Genomic DNA, 22,635 nt, shown 5'->3' with positions numbered 1-22,635 from the left:
TAATTGTGACTTAATGTCATAATTAGGATTAACAAAAGGGTTAGTTCACCCAAAAATGAAAATAATGTCATTTATTACTCACCCTCATGCCGTTCCACACCCGTAAGACCTTCGTTCATCTTTGGAATGCAAATTAAGATATTTTTGTTCAAATCCGATGGCTCTGTGAGGCCTGCATAGGGAGCAATGACATTTCCACTCTCAAGATCCATTAATGTACTAAAAACATATTTAAATCAGTTCATGTGAGTAAAGTGGTTCAATATTAATATTATAAAGCGACGAGAATATTTTTGGTGCGCCAAAAAAAACAAAATAACGACTTATTTAGTGATGGCCGATTTCAAAACATTGCTTCATGAAGCTTCGGAGCGTTATGATTTGGATCGCGTGTCAAACCGCCAAACTGCTGAAATCACATGACTTTGGCGCTCCAAACAGCTTATTCATAATACTCCGAAGCTTCATGAAGCAATGTTTTGAAATCGGCCTTCACTATATAAGTCATTATTTTGTTTTAGTACATTGATGGATCTTGAGAGAGGAAATGTCATTGCTGGCTATGCTGGCCTCACTGAGCCATCGGATTTCAACAAAAATATCTTAATTTGTGTACCGAAGATTAACGAAGGTCTTACGGGTGTGGAACGGCATGAGGGTGAGTAATAAATTACATTATTTTCATTTTTGGGTGAACCAACTCTTTAACCAAAGCATGACTTTTTTTTTTTTTTTTTGGTGGCGTAAATTGGCCTCCATACATTTGAGATTTACAGCAGAGGAGATTTTCAGTGAATAATGAGTTAAATTTGTTACTCACACAAAGCATCATATGACTTCATAAGACTTGGAATACAGTGAATCAGCCATATTGACAGTTTTTACAGGCCCTAAATTATTTTTCATTCTGTATGCTCTGTCACTCACGCGCATCAAACGAGTGTGTAAAGAAAGAGACAGAGATAAAAAAAAAAAAAAAAAAAAAAAATTAAAACCATTTATTACGCTTCTCTTTCTGTGTGCCCCGGTTTCCTCCAGCCGGCTCTGCTCCTATGGGAACGGTGACCTTGCTTCCTGCTCTCTGATTGGCTGGAATCTCATCTGCGCGGGCTCAGCTGTCAGACTGGTTGAATGCCCGGCGGGAACCGCTATACGTCACAGTAATGAGGCGCTGTTGCACGGCATCGGATAGTTCTGCCATTGTGCACGCGCGCCCTCTTCTGGTCATAGTAGGTACGATTCTGACACCCTAAATGATTTCGACCCTTTCATGGTAAAATATTAGTATCGTTTGACGCTCTTAAAAGTTTAACGGTGAATATCACGTGTTATATGACGTCTGTAGGTCTTATCGGTCTATTATATTGCCATTTTTATATCATTAAGTTATTTTATGACAATTAAGCACTTAATTAGCTACCGTAATGTACTGGTTTATTATATTTCTATGTTTATATTTCTATGTGCGATATAACAACAAAAAATCCAAGACACTCACGTGGTTAGCCTTTAATAGCCTAAACTGGGCTAAGTCAATAAAACATTAAAAGTGTTGCTTCAGGATGAACATCCATTGTTCAGACAAACATTCTTTAAACTATTAGCCACCAGTGGATCATCAAACCAGCTGGTTAACCAGTGTGAGTCGCTATAACCAGACAACTCCTACACAAAACAATGTAGCAACTTCCAATGAAAAAAAACTTTTTGAAGAAAATCAATAATAATAAAAAAGAAAAAGAAAGAATGTTTGTGCGATATATTGTATATTAATATTAATAAAATAATATGAGACTGATATATTATTTCTTCATTTCTCCATTACTTCATTTTCTTTATGCCATAGTATATCTTTATGACTTCATGAGATTCACCAATAAACCATCAGTATCAGTCTGTCAGAGCAGTTTAAACTATTTTAAAACTGTATGATGAAGAAAATGTATATTTTTTTGGTCAAATCTGACTTAAATAGATTATTTAAAGAGGTGGTTGATTATGATTTCACTTTTTTAACTTTAGTTAGAGTGTAATGTTGCTGTTAGAGCATAAACAACATCTGCAAAGTTACGACGCTCAAAGTTCAATGCAAAGGGAGATATTTTCTTTTACAGAAATCGCTTTTTAAGGACTACAACAAACGGCTGGTAGGGACTACAACGAGCTTCTTCCTGGGTTGGTGACATCACTAACCCTAAAATTTACATAAACCCCGCCCCCGAGAACACGCAACAAAGAGGGTGAGGCAATGTTGGGCTGCTTTAGAGAAGAGGAAGAGTTGTTGTTGTAGTAGAGTGTTGTTCACAAACGAGGGTCAATTCAACGATGGATTTGAACAAATGATTAACATGACGGCACATGCTAGTCGATGAGTTGAATCAACTCCACAGCAGCTACATAAATTTATCCACTAACCATTCAGAAACATCCAGTTTCTATGACGTTAAATGATGAACTTGCAGAAATCGCAAATCCCAATGTCGAGCACAAAAAAAATATGATTGTGCAAACAAATCAACATGTTGTGAGGAGAAATAACAAAACCGCAAGTTCTGACAGGTCTCACGCACAGAACTGACCACAAGCGCGCGTTCTGTTCTGCACATGCGAGCTTAAATCTTATGCATGCGAGTCAGTTTTGACAGGGGGCGGTGTCCAAACCTGTGTTAACAAATGCTACTGGCTGCTGGCCTTCTCTGAAACTCTCATTTCGATTGGCTGCTTCCATTACGTTAACGATGTCCTCCTGTTGTGATTGTCTGTTGTTGGCCCTCTTCGAATAAAGACAGTCAAAACGGGTTGTGTTGGGAATGGGATTGGGATTGGCAGTTAAGTTTTCTTTCTAAATCCATATGTCTGAGTAGCGGTAAGATTCTTTGTGAATTGGAGCAGCCCTACGGAAGACCTCAGACCATGCATTATTATTAAAATGCTGTATTACGTAAAGGGATGTGTTTTAAGATTCTTTGTGCATTGGAGCAGCAGGTTTCCATTAAGGCAAACATGCTTAGTTTCATAAATAAATGATGCAAATTATAAACGGTCATCAACTGAAAGATGAAGGTTGATATTAATATTGTACACTAGAGGGAGCCACAGGATAAGGAATATTTTAAGCCTAAATGTTTTTCCTGTCAGTTTCCATCCATTTGAAATGAAATGCATCTAGTTCATTTGTATAACTATGGTGTACTGGCAGTATAGTTTTAGAGTAAAAAAATTGTGAAAGGCTTATAGATGATTAAATGTTTATTTAACTTTTATAGACCCCAATAAAACATTTTTTCAAATTGCCAGACATGATTAAATATATTGCTGTCCATTTAAAATGAGGATATAATTGATATGAAGATATAAAGCATAAGCTGAATGCACGCTTGTGGTCAGTTCTGTGCATGTGAGACCTGTCAGGACTCGTTTTGTTATTCCTCCTCATAACGTATTTACTGGTGTGCACAATCATATTTTTTGTGCTCGAGTTTGGGATTTGCGATTTCTGCAAGTTTACATTTTACCTGCAAGCTTTGTCACTGTGCGCACACTGCTGTAATTCACTTGTGCGCTGTGTTTATGCGCTCGCGCTGTTTTGTCCATCATTTAACGTCATAAGTTTCATTCTAAAAGTTGTAACTTCTTCCTGAGTCTCTCCATCAGTGTCCGATTTCGGTTTGAACAATGTAAGGCTGAACACCGTTACTGACAATCATCATTTTAGCTGCGTGAGATTCTCCAGCTTTGTTGTTGTTTAGCAACTGAAGCGTGAGCTGTTAAAGCTCCGCCCTCTTCTGGAAAGGGTGCCGGGAGCAGCAGCTCATTTGCATTTAAAGGGACACACACAAAAACAATGTGTTTTTGCTCACACCCAAATAGAGGCAAATTTGACAAGCTATAATAAATGTGGGGTATTTTGAGCTGAAACTTCACAGACACATTCTGGAGACACCAGAGACTTATATTACATCTTGTGAAAGGGGCATAATAGGTCCCCTTTAATTCTAACTGGTAAAGGCCAAAACAAAGATGAGCTCTAGACAATGTGTCCCAGAGAAAACCCCAGACTGAATTATTCATTTTAATATAAATGATATCGCAGCGATAGAAACCCAGTAGGAAGCTCATTTTTACACTGTGTGAGTGTGTGTGTGTGTGTGTGTGTTTGTCCGTCTGGTCAGGCAGTAAAGCAGCTTGGCCTGCAGAATGAGAATGAGAAGATCAGTTTAATTCAGAGCCAGAGACAGACTGATTATCTGCAGCAGGTCAAATTAATGAACTAACACAGGACAGATTTACTGATTTACAGACACACATGCTTCTGCTGTGATATTCAGTGATTTTTTGTCAAGAGCAAAAATGTAAAATATAAGAATTCAATGTAAACTCATACTTTTCTTTGTTGAATTCATCCTTCAGCATCCACATTTTATGCAATACTGAAAAATACAAAGCAGTTAAATAATGTATTGATTTATTATTAATATGAGCTGTGCATGCAAGAAATAATTTTCATCTCAATAAAATGTTTAGCATTACATATTTTCTGAATTTGTGAGCGGTGCAAAAGTTGCTGTCACAGTGTTCTAGGTTGTTGCATGGTTGTTTGTTAAGACACACTGCGAGTGTTAGAGTTTGGATCACATCAGTAGTAGTAGTAGTAGTGATGATTGAGTTCACAAACAGCACTAAATCTCATCACCAGTAACGTTGTGTTGTGCTCATTGATGTGCTGGAGGATCTGAACTCTCTGTGTGTTTGTCTCTGTAAACAGATGCTGTAACAGGTGGCATTGAGTGACCACAGCGCTCAGACAGTCCAAATAATCCCTTCAGGGCAGGTCTTAAAGGTGTGTAAACACCTGAGAAAGACTTACTACCTGCTGTCTAACAGATGTGACCTATTAATGTGACGCCCCAACACAACCTCTGGTGACCTTGGCACCATATAGACTCATGGTTTTGAAATTAAATTCATATTATAATTATGTATTATATGATGTAAATGTGAATAATGTATTAAAAACCTACAATCTTGGACTGAAGGAGAAACCAGAGCCATATATAGTAACTAGAGTCACAGAAACATGAGGGTAAAGGATATTTTTCAGACCGGACAGGAAGAAAACACTCTGAAAATCACTCAGAACACCTTAGAAACGGCTTAACAGTATCCTAGCAACCACACTCCACTCTTAGAAAAAAAGATCCAATGGGCCTTATATAGAATTCTAGGGTTTTTGACCCAATCTTAAAGAACGCTTTATGCCAAAAAGGTTCTATATAAGGAGACATGTCTTAAATGATGGCATAATACTTTCATGTTTAACAGGTTATTTCAATTTTGTAAAAAAAAATAAATAAATAAAAAAGTTAAAAAAATAAATAAATAAATAAAGCAAAACTGATTAATTAGAACTAAATTCATAAACTGATCCCATGATAGGAACCCTAAAAGATTCTAAATATGATACGCCTCACGGAATCCTTCAAGATTCCATTTAGAACCTTTTCTTCTAAGAGGATCTTTGGTCCAAGTTTTTTTTTTTTTTTTTCTAGAATATTTAAGGATAAAAGTTATTTACATTTTCCATTATATTTATTAAATTCAATGTTTTTTTTTTTTTAAATTCATTATTTTTATTTGTATGTATTTTTAATTATTCAAACATTTTATTTATTCAAAATTATACAAACATTTAATTTTTAAATTAGGCATATTTAAATAATTTGTTATTATTTTAATTGACATTTTTAATTTTGTTCTGTTTATTATTTGTCTATTTAAAATGAACCTTTTTGTTTCATTTCTTTATAATCTTTTTTTTCTTTACAATGCCCGCTGTATATAAAATAATGTGCTATATTAATAAACCTGCCTGCCAAATTAAATGTCATTGAGACATTTTTAACCAAGTTTTTTTAATATTACACAATTAAAACATTGAGTCATTGACTAAAACCTGCTGGATGATGAGTTTCTCCTGTCTGATTAGCGCATTTGTATTTAATCTGTGTAGTTTATAGACTCATTTCATTTTGCTAACATAATTTATTTGTCTTCTATAATTTGCCTTAAAATCTAAACTGTAGTCCATAAAACAATCAGCAAGAGAAAATATTGATATATTACATTCACAGTGCATTCAATATTTACGTAGTTTCCTGGGAATCGAACCCATGACCTTGCGGTTGGGAGCTCTATTTGTTTTCCGTGCCCTTCGGCATGACCTCACATTAGTTATAAACATCCATAAGAGTAAATCGGTTTCACACGTCTGATGGCAGAGCTGTTTACCTATGTGCCTCTTTGCCAGTTCTAATGAGCTTAATGCATTACGATCATCATGTCTACCTGACCATGCGTGTGGGTATCTATTTCTCATCCTATTGACGCAATCTGGTGTTTCCCATTAGGGATCTGACGTGTCTTGGGACTCAGTCGTGGCCCTTATATAAAGAGGTCTGCTGGAGTGTAGGCATTGATCACATCGGTCAGCTGTGCTCGAAGACTTCTCGTCTCTACCTGAGCGGACATGGAGCCTATCAGCCACACAGTGAGCGCAAGCGTCCCAGACTCGGTTTATCCCCGCAGGACGATGCGTGTGGCCACGAGAGGAGCCTCCTCTCATTTTGTCGGGAGCACCATTGTGATTCTGTCCTCGTACGCTGTGGCAACGTTGGCCATGAACTGCGGCAAAAAGATCCAGGAGGAGCGATTGAAACCATCTGAAAACTGATGCCGAGTGCCTCATCAAATGCTGCTGTTATTTGATAAGGACGTGCACCTTGGAGAGACTTTCTTCAATAAAAAGTTTGCCACAATTTCAACATGGCATTGTACAAAACGTTCTTGTCCTCAAGGTCTCGGCTTGATAAATCTATGAAACTTTGTTGTGAAGTTTTTCACTGTGATTCTGCTGAATCACGAAGCCAAGAACAGAGAAACGGACACAATTATCTACACATATGAGCTCGTTAGCTCATCTTAAGAATCTGGACCAAATCAACCAAAATGAGGCCTAGGGGACCAGATTTTACAGGCCTTTTTACTTAAATGTTATTCATTGTTTGAATTTAAAGATAAAGTCCTTTGTATTTGTTTCACTACAATAGTAAAGCACAGAGACAATAGATTTGTAAAATCAAGTGACATTTGTTCATTGCAATGTACAGAATTCATTAAAATATTTTAATACATTGTGTAAAGGAGCTTGTTGGACCTTGTTTTATTGGTAATGCACTTCATAGAGCAGATGATATTATTTAACATGAACAGCAGATCAACCTTCACATGTAAACATTATATAGCATGCAGAAGTTATCAGCTTAAATATAGTAATTTAATAAGCATGATTTTCACTCAACAAGAGTTTTTTTTTCACCAGTGTAGATTCCTTCAGAATGAAGAGTCATTTAAAAACTAGATTTTTTACATCTTCTGAAAATACGAGTATTTAACTCATAAAAAACTCACCACCACAGACGAAGCCCGTTAAAGGGTATTACTCACCCTCATGTCGTTCTAGACCCTTAAGACCTTCGTTCATCCTCAGAACACAAATTAAGATATTTTGATTAAATCCAATGGCTCAGTGAGGCCTCTATAGACAGCAATGCCATTGAAAATCTCAAGGTCCATAAAGGTACTAAAAACATATTTTAAAACAGTTCGTGTGACTACAGTGGTTCTATCTTAATATTATAAAGCGACGAGAATACTTCTTGTGTGCCAAAAAAAAAAAAAAAGACTTTTCAACAATATAGTGATGGGCCGATTTCAAAACACTGCTTCAGAGCTTTACGAATCGAATCAGTGATACGGATCTAATATTAAGGTAGAACCACTGAACTCGCATGAACTGTTTTAAATATGTTTTTAGTACCTTTATGGATCTCGAGATTTTCAATAGCTTTGCTCTCAGTAGAGGCCTCACTGAGCCATCGGATTTAATCGAAATGTCTTAATTTGTGTCTTACGGATGTAGAACGACATGAGGGTGAGTAATTACTGACATAATTTTCATTTCTGGGTGAACTAACCCTATAATTAACGATAATTCACATCAAGGACGATATAAAGTTTTAATAACCATTCAGATTCTACGAGAATATCGAAGTCCACACCACTATAACGATAACGGCACAGATGAACGACATTGTTTAAATCACTCTCAAAAGGATTTATTTTCCATCTGATGAACGAAAAATAAAAGACGAAAGCCAATCAGAATCCACACTAGTTTAAAAAGCGTGCAAAATTTAAAGCGGCTGACAGATGTTGCTAAGCTTCTCCTTATGAAGACACATGATTTGTTTAGGCTTGGGTTTTTATTACACACAGAGACAGTTTTATTCTGATCCTCAAACTGTTACTAAACTGGGCAAGAGAAATAAGCAGTCATTCTCCTGAGCAATCTGACATGCTGTGCTGCACTTCCAGTGAGCGCTACAGAGACCCTCCGCTAGGGGGAGCCTCGAGGATAAGCTTTTTTAATGGATGTCAGTGGAGAGTTATAAGCTGAATAAACTACTTTTGTGAGGAAACGGCTAATTACTTAATGAATTGACTCTTTTTTTTTTTTTTTTTTTTTTTTTTTTGTTGAGTGGAATAGACTTTCCATAAAGATCGAAAACCTACCATAGTGACAGTATCAGATGGTAAACAATGCACTTTGATAAGCCTATGTATTTGATATGTATTTATGTTCGCATGTGTAAAACCTTGCTGTAAAAACAGCAAATTCTGACAGTAACGTACCATTTTCCATTAAAACATAATAAACTGTAGAAAACAATGCATTCTGGGTAATATTTGTTGTTTTCGAGAAAGTAGTCTACAGGAATATATTGTGAATTAACAGTGCTCAAAGTCGACACTCAGAGGCTGTGTTCCAAATCATACCCTATACTCTCATTCACTATTCCCTACATTAGTTCACTAATATAGTCCACTTGAGAGAGTGAATGAAAAGAAGTGACTGAATTCAGACACTCCAGAAAAAAGAGAAGAGACGAGCAGAAACACAAGTGAGTGTGAAACCAGTTTACAAAACAGTTTGACATTGTTTGTTTCATAGATGTACAGAAGATCTTGTTGAAATTTAACAGAGGTTTAGATGTTTTATTGAAAATAATAAACGTGTATAGTCACCATAATGGTGATCATTGTTTGCTTAAGTTGGGCTTTTGACCCTTCACTTTATAACATTAGTTTTTCTCTGACTGCTGTAAAACATCAAATTGTGGGCCATACTTGTAGGCTATCTGAGGTGTTTAGGCAAGATGTGATGGTCTCTGTGAAAACTGGTCCATACAAATGAAACCAGCTCTGAATGGTGGAACGAATGCAGTGCAATTAGCGGCGGTCCTCTCGTCGTAATGTGGATGACCTCTCCACAAACGAACACAACAACAGCTCATCCATGAATAGCTTTGACACAAAGGATTATTATTCCAGCTCAGATGACCAAAGGCTAATAGCTTCTGTCTGCTGTCCTCAGCCCCAAAATAAAACACTCCAGCGCAAGCGAGCGACGAGAGACCTGCGGCCCCTGCTTACGAAACTGTCTGTATCATTATGAATCACTCTGACAGGCCTTAACTACATGACATGAGTGAAAACATACATGCGATCTAAAACAACTTACAATGATAGTAACCCCCATTCAAAGAAGCCATGGAGCTCTGTGTGTTTCAGACTGAATCCTCTACAGCTCTGTAACTAGGGCACAGTGTTTTCGTTTGGGGCCAAAAACGTCTTAAAGCGGCGCACGGAGGTGGGATTATTCCAGAAGGAAGAGATTAGAGAAGGAATAACCAGCAAAACAAGCCTTCAGTGCCTGCTGAGAGAAATGATCCTCTCTAATGTGAAGACCGTGATTATAGCATCTGTTTACTGCAAATGGCTTTCCTTTTGGTATCATATGTCATATTCAATCAAATAGATCAGTCAAGCAGATTAAATGGCTGATATTTGACCATTTTGAAATTATTAGCCGCTTTTAGGGGCTGTTTACACGACACCGTTTTCAACTAAAAATAGAAAACGTTCGAAAATTGGCTTCAAAGTGTAAGTTTTTGAAAACACTACCATTGCCATCTCTACGTAAACTGCAAAAACGCGAATCTGTGAACACAGGGACATCATGCACATGCGTATTACATGTTTAGTCTATCCACCTTATTTTTCAACATCTTTTCTGTGAATGTGTGAGACTTCTTATTTATTATCCGCTACAGGGAAATAACAAGAAGAATATCAAAGTGCAGCAAACTGTAAAAATAAGGTGGATAGGCATGCGCGTTTGGCGCGAGTGCTCTGTAAAATAATGCGTATGCGCAGGCGCGTAGTCTTCCTTTACAAAGTGACATCGCCAACTACTTGTCTGGCACGCGTAATACAGCATATTTCGTCATTTTCGCGGATCCTTGTGAACGGGGATAGTTTTGATAACGTTGTCATCTGTACAAAGAAAAAACTTTTCCGTTTTTAGTACATCGTTGTTGTGTAGGCTACTAAACATAGAGATCCGCATTATGCAGCAGTGTTGTTGTTTTTTTCCAGGAGGATTATTTATTTATTTATTTTAAATTTTGTGTAAAAGTAGTGTTCATTTCATTTGTGCCTTTTTTTGTGGACTTTCTCAATTTATTCGCATTTTATTGAAAAAGTTTAGATCCACCAATGAGACTTTACCATATGAGAAACATAATACGTTCATGTTGACATAGACGTGCGTGCTTGTAAAGGAACAAGAAGCTTAGGTTTCCCAATTTACCCAATGCCCCAGATTATCCTAATTCACCCCGGATTCACCTCATCAAATGTACCAAGGCTGTTTTTTGGGAAAACAAAACAGCAATAAACGCAGACGGCAGGTGCAGGTGACTCAGTAGCACGTGATTAGATGCATTTAGAAACAAGGTCACATGTAATAAATCCACATTACCTATTATTATTATTATTATTATTGTCATACTGTATAACCAAAGTATCTTTTTTCCGCTCTATTTATAGTATTATTGCTTTTATTATGTTTCTTTGATAACTGCGCTCACTAAGAAGAACAAACTGACAAATGTGTGCGTGTGTGTGTGAGAGAGAGAGAGCGATTGAGAGAGAGAGAGAGAGAGAGAGAGAGAGAGAGCGCGCGCGGGGGAGAGGGAGGGGCGTTGTCATCGAGATGTCCTTCGACTACAGCTTGGGGAAAAGAGTGTGCAGATCAGACCAGAGAGCATCAGAACAGCCACTGGACGCCAGGAATATCAGGTATGAAGGAGTTTTATGGAAATATAAACAATCATTTTGTGTTTTAGAAAGATTTCAACTCTGGAGTGAGGTGTTTATTGTGTGCAGTTGAGTAAATCTGCACTGTGTAACTCTTCATCCTCTTATGCAGGACTGCATGACACAGTTAAGGACATTACCGTAATATGACCAGCACAATTAATGTTGCCTTTTAGGATGTATTTACCTCTTAAGATAAGCTGTGAAAACTTTGTGTTGAACTGAACCTGTTTATTACTGTGATAGTGATTAAAACTAAAAGTTTCTGTAGGTTATGATGTATTTTCTTGCGTAAATAGTGCTATAAGATTTAACCTATTTAAACTCAAATGTAGTGATTATAAACTAATTTATTTGTTTATTTTATTTTTGGTAATAAATAATTATTTTGTTATTTTTTTATTTGGGGAATATATATATATATATATATATATATATATATATATATATATATATATAATTTCATTTTAGTTTTTATGTGTAATACATATTTATTGTATTTTAGTTCCATGCTCATTATAATATTAAAGAAAGAACAACAAGACTCCTCTAAGCATTAAATAATATCCTGCAGGATAAACAAATTCTTACTTTTCAGTTATTTTTTCGAATTTCAGTTTATCCAGCTTGATTCCCAATTGATCCCCTAAGGATTGATTCCAAATTTTGATGGAAATTCCTCTTGTTTTGCTTGAGGATCTTATTTTTCAGTTTATATTTTCCAAATTTCAGTTTATCCAGCTTGATTCCCAGTTGATCCTGTTGGGATTGATTCCAAATTTTGAAGGAAATTCCTCTTGTATTGCTTGAGGATTTCAGACAGATAAAAAAAATAAGCACATTAATAACCTCATCTCTCAGTCAGTGTTTGACTGAGCTGGTCTGTTTACTTAAAATCACTTCTGTAATACTCATGAATAAGTCATTGTGAAGCATCATATAATTGTCACAGAATATAAATGAATACAAGTGCAAATATGAATCATAAGTGTTATGCAGCATCATATGTTAGTTGATGAAAGTGTTTCCCATCAGATTATTTCTTACAGTTAAAAGACATACGCAGGTGAAAATGGGCGTGTCCAGAGTTTTGCTCGGCCTCGCCTACCTCATTCTATTGGCTGCTGCTGTGATGAGTCACGAGGGGGCGTGTCTGCAGGATGGGAGGCACAAAGCCACGGCCAGTCCAGAGCCCCGTCTGAAGGAGTGTTCGCTCTACATGGAAAGTGTGTGCACATCTTACAAACACACAGCTGATTCAAAACTAGTCAAGAACAATTCATTAAAAACTTTGTTTTGATTCAGGTCCAATTTAGTGTCCAATTGGGACTAAATGGTTTGTAGTTTGTCCCAGTTTGTGAATGTCTGTCTCTGTCCAGACTCGTGTTGTTCTGAGACGGATGTCCAGGATCTCTCCAGCTCTGTGGACAACTCTCTCTGGGATAAGTGTGGTCTTCTCAGCCCTCTGTAAGCCTCTGCTGATTATATTCATTCCCTCAATAGACATGATCCATTATTTATACTGTAAAATCTGATTAACAGCTTTTAACAGCAGGTGATAATAGTTTTGCCTCATATTTGTGTTCAATAAAGCTCCATTTTTAATTATTATTGTGAAGGATGCACAATATGTAAACAAGATTTTAAAACACATATTAACTACTTTTACAGAGGATTTTCTTTCTTATGTTGACATATTTCCTATTTAACAGGAAGTTGTGGTTGAACATGTTACAGGGTTTGTCCTTTTTTAGACACTAGATGGCAGTATGTATTTGTTTGTGTTTTCTTTTATATATTTAGTTAATTAGTTATTTTTAACCCTTGTTTATTTATTTATTTTTAATCCATATTTATTTAAATTATTGTTTGTTTATTTATATATTTAGTTAGTTTAAATCCAGGTTTGTTTGCTTTATTTATTTTTAATTATTTTTATTTATTTATTGCTTATGTACTGGTGTGGTTTTGTGCATGTGATCGTGAAGTTTTGTGTAAATGCTCATTATGTGTTTGTAAAGTACCATCTCTTTTTCTTCAATTACAAAAGACTAAATATGGAATATTTAAAAATATAGAATGTTCTAAATATGGAATATTTTCTGCTAGAAGTTTATTTTGTCAACTTTTAGAAGTGCACTGTATGAAGGGACTAACCTAAAATCTTGCTTTGATGTGTTGTTTAAAGGGATAGTTGACCCCAAAATGAAAATTATTCCATGATTTACTCACCCTCAAGCCATCCAAGGTGTATATGACTATCTTCGAACACAATCTGAGATATATTTAAAAAATCCTGGCTCTCTTTGTAATGGTAGTGAATGGGGGGCCTGTTTTGAAGTCACAAATTAATGCATCCATCCATCATAACTATAATCCATACGGCTCCAGGGGGTTAATAAAGGCCTTCTGAAGCGAGGTGATGGGTTTTTGTAAGAAAAATATCCATATTTAAACTTTATAAACTAGCTTATTACTGTGATAGTGATTGAACTAACCCTTTAACTGTCTCTCTCTCTCTCTCTCTCTGCAGCTGTGAGTCCTTCCTGAAGCGTGTCGTCTGTTTTTATCGCTGTTCTCCTGACGCTGCTCGCTGGCCACACCCACATCGTGACTCCTCCCTGAAGGCGGTGCCTCTGTGCCACAGCTTCTGCAGAGACTGGTAAGGCCACTCATTTGCATAAACACACAGGCCCTGTCCCAAATGGAGCCCTAAGCCCTTGCGACCTTCCTCCGAGTCCACAGTTTCGTGATGTAATGTCGCTATGACTGTCGGGTAAAAGTCATTGACAAGACCGCAAGTTCACATGAAGTGTGCCTTTCGGGACAGGGCCATACTGTCTTTAGGTCCAAGGCCATAGGCTTTTGTGATAAGTAATCTGACAACCCGCTTTAATTGGCAGTAACGAGCTGCTCAAACAGAGTGTTCTTCATTATTTATTGGTTTAGCTGTTGGTAATATGATGACAAGAGATGTCACTGTTGCAGGTACGAGGCCTGTAAACTGGATCTGACGTGCGCTCGAGACTGGACCACTGACCCAAGAGGACAAAACTGCACCGGCGGCTGTGTGCCTTACCAACAGGTAACATCATACCAGACATTATATCACCACACTCACTACTAGATCTTTACATTTCTGAAGAAAATGTGAGTGAAAAAAAATCTGGGCTACTCACTGCTGCAGTGTTATGGTGTTGTAGGTGGTTGCCAGGGTGTTGATATGCAATTGATGTTTTTTTTATATGTTTTCAGTGTGTTGCTAAGATGTTTTTAGTGGATTTTGGCACATAGCTATGTGTTTTGGGTGGTTGCAAGGGTGTTGCTATGCAGTTGTTAAGGTTTTTGTATGTTTTTAATGTATTGCTAAGTTGTTCTGAAGAGTTTTTTGGCTCATTGATTGCTAGGTGCTAGGGCGTTGTGGGTGGTTGCCAGGGTATTGCTATGCGGTTACTAAGGTTGTCTGAATGTGGCTAAGAGGTTGTGAAGGTGTTCTGACTGAGTAGTTTTTATTACATTGCTATGAATTGCTATGGTGTTGTGGGTGGTTGCCAGGGTGTTTCTATGTAGATTTTTTTTTTTAATGTTTGTAATGTGTTGCTAAGTGATTGATGTGCCAACTTTTGGCACATTGCTTTGTGTTCCTAGGGTGTTGTGGGTGTTTGCCAGGTTGTTTCTATGCAGTTGTTAGGGTGTTGATAATGATTTCTCAAGGAGTTTTACACATTGCTATGAGTTGTGGCTGGTTGCCATGGTGTTGCTATGCAGTTGCTAAGGTTTTTTTTAAATATTTTATTGTCTTGCTAAGTGGTTGCTAAGATGTTTTGAGGAGTTTTTGAAATATTGCTGTATTGTTAAGGTGTTGTACATGATTGTCAGCATGTTGCTATGCAGTTTCTAAGGTATTCTGAACAGTTTTACTAGCATGTTAGTAGTCATGGTTCGGTACAGCGGGGTGAGAAAACATTTTGTATCCCTTTTTTATTAAACAGTGGTTTACTGAACAAACTGATTCTCTGTCTTTAAATTCATTCAATTATAATGAAAAAAGTTCTTAAGGGTAGAAAAAATCTATCTCTGCTAATGCTGTAAAGTATATAGGGAGCCTTTACTTGCACATTACTATAATATTAAAGGTTACAATTAACAACAGATCCCAAATGATTAAATTCAGATGCTATTTATTTTTAGATATAATCATCAACACAATAATAATAATAATAATAATAATAATTGTATGTTAACAGGTAAATTGCCCATAAGACAGTTTTTGCATTAACTTATATCTAATTATAAAATTATGTTTCTCCAATTCGTTGTTGAAATATAATCATTTACACAGTGGTTGTCATAACTTGTTTTCATGACGGATTTATTTACATACACTAAATAATTAAGACATCACTAACAGATTAAGTAAAATATAAGCTAATATAGGGCATATATTAAGCGAAAGAGTTCATTTCTCTGGCGAACTAACAAGATGTGGACACTGAATGGCATTTCTGAGGTAAATCAAATGTAATACGTGACATTGTTTACAAGCTGTTTTATTGACGTCTTTCCGCGGTTGAAACGCTGATTGAGCGATTACACGAGATATGATACGTTTCACGTTACTATATCTTTCAACATACCCTCATATGTTCATTCATGTTCATTCTGTAACTAGTAGTGAAGAGGAAGGGATGACCGCGTTCACTCGCGCTCCGCGCCGTTTGAACTGTCTGAGGCGCCCATATCTGTTACGCCACATCAAAAAGCGCCAAAACGAATTGTTGTTTGAATTTCGTGATTAAATCAATTTTGTTTCTTATCGACAGTAACAAAACACTGAACTTTATTGCGATTATTGGTGGTTAATGCTGGTTAAAAGTAGTTAGGCTACAATGCGTTACCGCGCGCGCCCCCTTCTGGATTGGAGTGTGGATCGCCTGCGGTATGCAGTTGCTAAGAATTTCTGAAGAGTTTTTTACATGTTGCTATGTGGTTGTTTAGGTGTTCTGTTGTTAGTGTGTTGTGGGTGGTTGCCTAGGTGTTGCTGTGCAGTTGCTGTTTCTTTTGTGTTGGGTTTTTATTAAACAGAGGGACAGTTTTAATCTGATGTCAAAAATGCCACTCAACAGGGCAAGAGAAATAATGAGGTTTGTTCACATCACTATCAGCACTATAGTGCTAGTGATGCAAACATCATTACAGAGAGGAACGCACTGGAGAGAGTATATGTGACTCCAGGCATGGACACAGCTGGAACGTCTTTGGAAAACACACACGCGCGCGCACACACACACACACACATCGAATGTGTCAGTTCACGTCACATTTCCTCACCACTGACATGATGTACATGTGAAAATAGAGAGAGAGAGGGTGTGAATCAGTGCAACCAGCCTCATACAGTCAGTGAAATGTGGATGAAATCATGTCATTTGTTGTTTTAACATTGAAAAAACATTGTAAGAATGTTTGATGCAAAATTTACTGGTTGAACAAAATACTAATAAATCAACATTGAAATTTTAACAACATCTGTTGAAAAGTACGATGTTGAAACAATGTAACAATATCAATGTTAATTTGATTTGCGAAATCAAAAAAATATTCAACTGTGATTCAATCTTGATTCACTCATAAATAAACAATGAATAATTTATTCAGTTAATGGAGTTGTCCAGTAATACCAAGATAAAGCAAGCAAGTATGTGGCTGGTCATGTGATTTTTAATGTTAATCATACTTTTCTGCCATCTACTTTTTTAGGGGTATTTATTTTTTTAAATATTTAGTAAATAAATTTGGTAAATATTTTTTTATAAGGTTTAACAGTGAGAGTAGGACTTGTTTTAATCGTGATGAATTGACTGGATGTTGAAAGTGTCTCTATATGAAGGTGTTCGATTTAATTTGATGATGGAAATTAAAGTCGTTTCGGAGGTGGAAGTGAAGTTATGATTTTGATCAAAGATTATACCTTTGTTTCCATAGAATAGCGTGCAGTGATGAATCATTTACAATAAGAGCAGGAACATGAATTAAGACAGTAAATAGAGTCACAGTTGATCTCATGTTGATTTTAAGATAACCGTGTCTCTGTGGAAATGCTGCTGGCAGGGAAAATTCATAATCATCACATGTGCACAACCGTGAGTGACAGAGAAACACACACACACACACTTCACATGTTCTGAGGGGTGAAAATCACAGCTAATAATGAGAGAGAGAATGCCGAGGAGGTGTGTGTGTGTTTCTACATTCAGGAATCATTAAAGTGCATAAATCGCTGATGTGTGAATTTAATGATGGACAATGTTAGCAGCACATCTGAAATGTTTTATCATCATTACACAATATTTTTGACGCTACATAGAGGGTAAAATGCCTCATAACGGCATCTGTGCTCTTCACGTTGCTTTATTAATTTAATTTTTACTTTATCTCCCAGTTTATGACTGAACACTAATTAAGGATGATAATCTGTAATTAGACTCAGACCATCTTATTTCATCAATGTCTGCAGCAGTGAAGTAATTCTGAACAGCTGTTTTTTTTACATATATTTTCTATTTTATATGTGTACATTTGTAAATTCAGTGTGAAGAAATAAAATTCATCAAAAATTAATTTAATAATAACAAAAGATTTTAAACTCTGACAGACAGTCTATAACTAGCAGTCTGAAGAACTATTCAGGTTGATTTTGTTTGCAAGTTCTGCTGTTTATGTATATTTCCTGCTATTTATTTTATTTTATGTTTTAAGAATGCACAATACAAACCAATTACACACTGCATTCTCAGCAGTGCCACAAGGGGCCACTATTGCAGCATCAGCGTTGCACTCATATTACTATGAATGGAAGAAAGTGCAGTGTGCAATATGGCGGAATAAGTCCCGCCTTCTAAATAAAAGAGCCAATCGCCAATTGGTAAAGTCACTGCAGCTGCATTAGAAACTCCAGTTGCTATAGAAACAGTGTTTCAACACAAGAGCTTATGACTGCACATGCGCATTGGCTGGACCAGTCTGAAAAATGCAGCTTTTTTGTCATGATTTGAGTGTTTAGAAACAAAATTTATGAGACAGTTGTTGTCAGATTTCACTGGTAATTTCAAATATGAAATTTAATCATAAGCTTGGTGAACAGCTTTGGAGAATTTGATTTTTCCCCATTCAAAGAGAGAAAAGTTGCACTTGCATGATTGAAATAGCTGCAATAGAGGTGTTGCAAAGATGGCCGCCGAGTGAACTGACTTGCCTTAAAAGGGGTGGTTAATTATGATTTCACTTTTTTAACTTGTTAGTGTGTAATGTTGCTGTTAGAGCGTAAACAACATCTGCAAAGTTACGACGCTCAAAGTTTAATGCAAAGGGAGATATTTTCTTTGAAAGAATTCTCTGTTTAAGGACTACAAGTAACGGCTGGTAGGGACTACAACGAGCTTCTTCCTGGGTTAGTGATATCACTAACCCTAAAATTTACATAAACCCTGCCCCCGAGAACACACTAAAAAGTGAGTGAGGCCATGTTGGGCTGCTTTAGAGTAGAGGAAGAGTTTTTGTAGTAGAGTGTTGTTACCATGCTGTCATTTTAAGCTGGACTGATTCACAAACGAGGGTCAATTCAACACTGGATTTGCACAAAAGATTAACATGATGGCACATGCTAGTCGATGAGTTGAATCAACTCCACAGCAACTACATAAATTTATCCATTAACCATTCAGAAGCATCCAGATGAATTCTAAAAGTTGTAACTTCTTCCTGAGTCTCTCCATCAGTGTCCAACTCCGGTTTGAACAATGTAAGGCTGAACATCATTACTGACAATCCTCATTTTGGCTGCGTGAGATTCTCCAGCTTTGTTGTTGTTGAGCAACCGAAGCGTGAGCTGTTGAAGCTCCGCCCTCTTCTGGAAAAAGAGCCGGGAGCAGCAGCTCATTTACATTTAAAGGGACACACACAAAAACGGCGTGTTTTTGCTCACACCCAAATAGGGGCAAATTTGACGAGCTATAATAAATGATCTGTGGGGTATTTTGAGCTGAAACTTCACAGACACATTCTGGCGACACCAGAAACTTATATTACATCTTGTAAAAGGGGCATAATAGGTCCCCTTTAAAGGAACTTTGATCAAACAGTTGTTTGTTTACGTACTTGTGAACATGTTCTGATCTACCATGCATCTGTGTTTGTTGGTCAGATGTATCAGCACGGGCGAGACCTCTGCGAGAGTCTTTGGGGAGACGCTTTTATGACGGTCGAAGACGACCCCGGGGAAGAAGACGGGGTCGAAGGTCCTAGCTGCGGCTGTCTGACTCTCAGCGCCTCCGATCGGGAGGTGATTGCGGCCCTGAGGGTTCAGGAAGGAGACCCCGAAGAACTGGACACCACCAAGAGTGGCCTGCCACAGTACAGAGCGCCCTGCCCTCCTGCGCAGCCTCAGACACGCAGCGCCACAGCGCCACCACAGGCCCGGAGGAGCAGCGGCAACTCCGTACTGCGCAAACGCTCCGTTTTGACCACTGATATGGAAGGCAGCGGGAGCGGCTTCTAGAACATTTGTGTTCTAGATCTGCTGAATGTTTGTTCTGTTTTATCTTATCAGTTGAATTTAAAGTAAACTAATACAGTGAGCTTTCTACTGTAATTCTATTGTCTATTTAACACAGTCAACAAAACAATCCTGTATAAACTAAAACTACTTCTGTAAATTCAAATTCTGCTTATTTTAACCTGTTAATGGCAACATGAAAAGTTGAATTTAGGTCTGAACCTCACTGAATATTTGGTAACACTTTACAATAAGCATTAGTGCACTACATGAACGAACAATGAACAATACTTCTATAGCGTTTAATAATCTTAGCTAATGTTAATCTCAGCATTTACTTATATATTTTTTAAAATGAAAAGTTGTCTGGTAACATTAGTTAATGCTCTAACCCTAACATGAACAAACAACAAATAACTGTATTTTTATTAACTAACATTAACAAGGATTTATAAATGCTGTACAAAATATATTGCTCATTGTTAGTTCAGGTTAGCTAATGCATTAACTTCACTTGGAAATATGTCAAATTACATCAAGAAAATGGGTTGCGAATTTTGTTTTGTGTTGAGTTGAACTGTTTATTCAGTGTGTTTTTGTATGTGCCCACTGCATGAAAGCACATCATTACATATAAAATATTATTATGGATTTTTTTTTTTTTTTTTGGCTCAGTTTAGACTTAAATGTAGCTGTTGTCGCTTGTTTGTACAACTGTGATATTTCATCATAATCGCAACATATGGAAGTATGGATAATGTCTCATATCCTCTAACAATACATTATCATACACACGTATAGTCGACACTTTATATTTCACACAGTCATATGTGTAATTTATGTCTGTGTGTTAATGTTTTGAGTAAATTACTTTATTAGTGAAAACAGATGATTCAGCGGTCATTTACTCTTAAGTATTTATACTGACGTATATAAAAATAATGTTGTAAAGAAAAACTATGAGAGAGCACTGTAAAATCTGTTTGACTAGTTAAGAATGAGTGTACTAGTTGACTGTTTAACAGTTAACGCGAGGATATGTTTGCTCTGTTTGTATGTAAATGGATGGTCAGTGTGAGCAATTTGATGTTTCTGTATTTTGTGGCTGCACTGAGTAGACGTGTTTCTCTCCTGATCTTATTTGTCTTTAATTCATACATAAACAAAATTGGAATTTGTTTGTTCTTTTAATTGTTCTTTTTAACGCAGTTTTAACCCACCCACATGAAAAAAAAAAAAAAAAAAAACTATAATATTTACTATAGTAAACTTTAGTAAATTGTAGTATACTGGGCAGCGTTTCCCAAAAGCATCGTAAGCCTAAGTTGATCGTATCTCAATTAGTGGCAATGGAGCTACGATCAACTTAAGCTTACGATGCTTTTGGGAAACGCTACCCAGTATAGTAGGCCTATTTACAATACTTTGTTAATGAATACTACAGCATACTATTAATAGCGAACTGATAAACTATAATAAATACTGTAGTAAACTATAGTAAACTGTAGTGAATTGTAGCTAGAATATATACCCTATAGTTGTAGAAAACTTAGTAGGCTACGGTATTGGTTAAAGTAATTTGTTTATATTATAGTTGTTATATTACCACAACAACTATAAAATTACCACAACAAATTAATTCAAGTACTTTACTATTGTAGGGCAAGGTTCAAAAACACTATGCTACTATAAATTACTATAGTAGCCTATTTTTTCATGTCCGTCATTATTCTATTTAGTGTAAAGTTTTATTATTATTAAACCATGTGTTTATCTTGCTAAATTTATCAAATTAACTGATGAACTTAAATTATAGCATGGCATTAGGTGCGTTCACGCCGCCATGTCGTAAAAACCGTATTACGAGATTCACGTCCTCGTAGATTACAACTTGTAAACTCGGTATTTTCTGAGAGCTCCCACTTGTACCACGTGACCCCTGTACCACGAGACCGCTGGAGGTTCACTTTGGCCTTGTTAGTGTTGCCCTAGAAACGCACAATTCCGAGTTCGAGGATGCGAACAGCTCCGAGTAGAACGTTACGGGTTGTCGTCTGGTTAATGGCGTGAACGCAGCATAGTTTACGACATGATGCTATATATTTGTTCTACAAATGTCTGTCATTCTGTTGTCCCATGTGTAATGTGAAGCAGAAGATCTTATTCACAGCAGCGCCATCTTGGATGAAAGCTGTCGAGGGAAGACGTGTTTTTGGATTTTCTGCTGACGAAACACTGCAAAAATATCTTTCCAAGAAATTTCACTAGACAAAAAAAAAAAAAAAAACTCCACACAACATGAGCTGTAAAAAAAGTATAAGTGATCTAGGAGTTTTATACAACTTTTTACAGTGGATGCAATTGAAAACACGCTAAGTTTATCCCTCAAAGCTTTTCATGGCGCTGCTCCGAATAAGGCCTGTAGCATTTATTATTCTTTAACTTTTAATTATTCCACAAGTTAACAGCTAATTTCTTCAAGACCATTTTTATTTGTTTTATGGCACTTGCACCACTAGATGGCGCCATGAACCCATTTTAAGGTGAAACACAGTCATTAACCCTGTGATGGTGTTTGATGCTGAAGTCACGAGTTAAACCAGGTTTGACCTTTAACACCACTTATCTAACCACAAAAACTCCCACCGATCACAAGATTTAACAAATGCAGCTATAGCCTACTTGTCAAATTACAGCTATATGTCGGCCAGTGTTACTTTAGTATTATTTAATATACTATTATAGTATTTATTAATATTTTGAATATATAGCCTAATATATTTAATGTACATTTACACAAA

General features: G+C 36.6%; 1 protein-coding gene and 1 long non-coding RNA gene across 3 annotated transcripts; both read left to right on the top strand.

The window, feature by feature from the left end:
• Nucleotides 1-501: 501 nt before the first annotated feature.
• LOC127509249 (uncharacterized) lies at nucleotides 502-7,079 on the top strand. The gene is made up of 3 exons (XR_007929183.1): nucleotides 502-658; nucleotides 1,039-1,233; nucleotides 6,408-7,079. It is a non-coding gene; the product is annotated as an uncharacterized LOC127509249 (long non-coding RNA).
• Nucleotides 7,080-11,141: 4,062 nt separating this feature from the next.
• Nucleotides 11,142-21,012, top strand: rtbdn (retbindin). Of its 2 annotated transcripts, none has more exons than XM_051889581.1 (6): nucleotides 11,142-11,262; nucleotides 12,316-12,506; nucleotides 12,660-12,747; nucleotides 13,814-13,942; nucleotides 14,269-14,365; nucleotides 19,484-21,012. In XM_051889581.1, the coding sequence occupies exons 1-6, from the start codon at nucleotides 11,177-11,179 to the stop codon at nucleotides 19,835-19,837; spliced, it is 945 nt and encodes a 314-aa protein (XP_051745541.1). In that variant the 5' UTR covers nucleotides 11,142-11,176; the 3' UTR covers nucleotides 19,838-21,012. The 2 variants fall into 2 exon arrangements, with proteins under 2 accessions (XP_051745541.1, XP_051745542.1); XM_051889582.1 differs by having other exon boundaries at nucleotides 11,151-11,262; nucleotides 12,330-12,506.
• Nucleotides 21,013-22,635: the final 1,623 nt, after the last annotated feature.

The sequence above is a fragment of the Ctenopharyngodon idella genome, chromosome 3, assembly GCF_019924925.1.
Source record: "Ctenopharyngodon idella isolate HZGC_01 chromosome 3, HZGC01, whole genome shotgun sequence".
NCBI classification, from domain to species: domain Eukaryota; kingdom Metazoa; phylum Chordata; class Actinopteri; order Cypriniformes; family Xenocyprididae; genus Ctenopharyngodon; species Ctenopharyngodon idella.
Note: the sequence above shows the minus strand (reverse complement) of the source record. Positions and strands in the feature narration are given on the sequence as shown.

What these genes read in the sequence shown, in the direction of transcription:
- rtbdn (XM_051889581.1), top strand. Translation starts at nt 11,177, where the DNA reads ATGTCCTTCGACTACAGCTTGGGGAAAAGAGTGTGCAGATCAGACCAG. An exon ending in TGTGGTCTTCTCAGCCCTCT is followed by an intron (nt 12,748 to 13,813) that starts GTAAGCCTCTGC and finishes CTCTCTCTGCAG; the next exon opens with CTGTGAGTCCTTCCTGAAGC. An exon ending in GCTGTGTGCCTTACCAACAG is followed by an intron (nt 14,366 to 19,483) that starts GTAACATCATAC and finishes TTTGTTGGTCAG; the next exon opens with ATGTATCAGCACGGGCGAGA.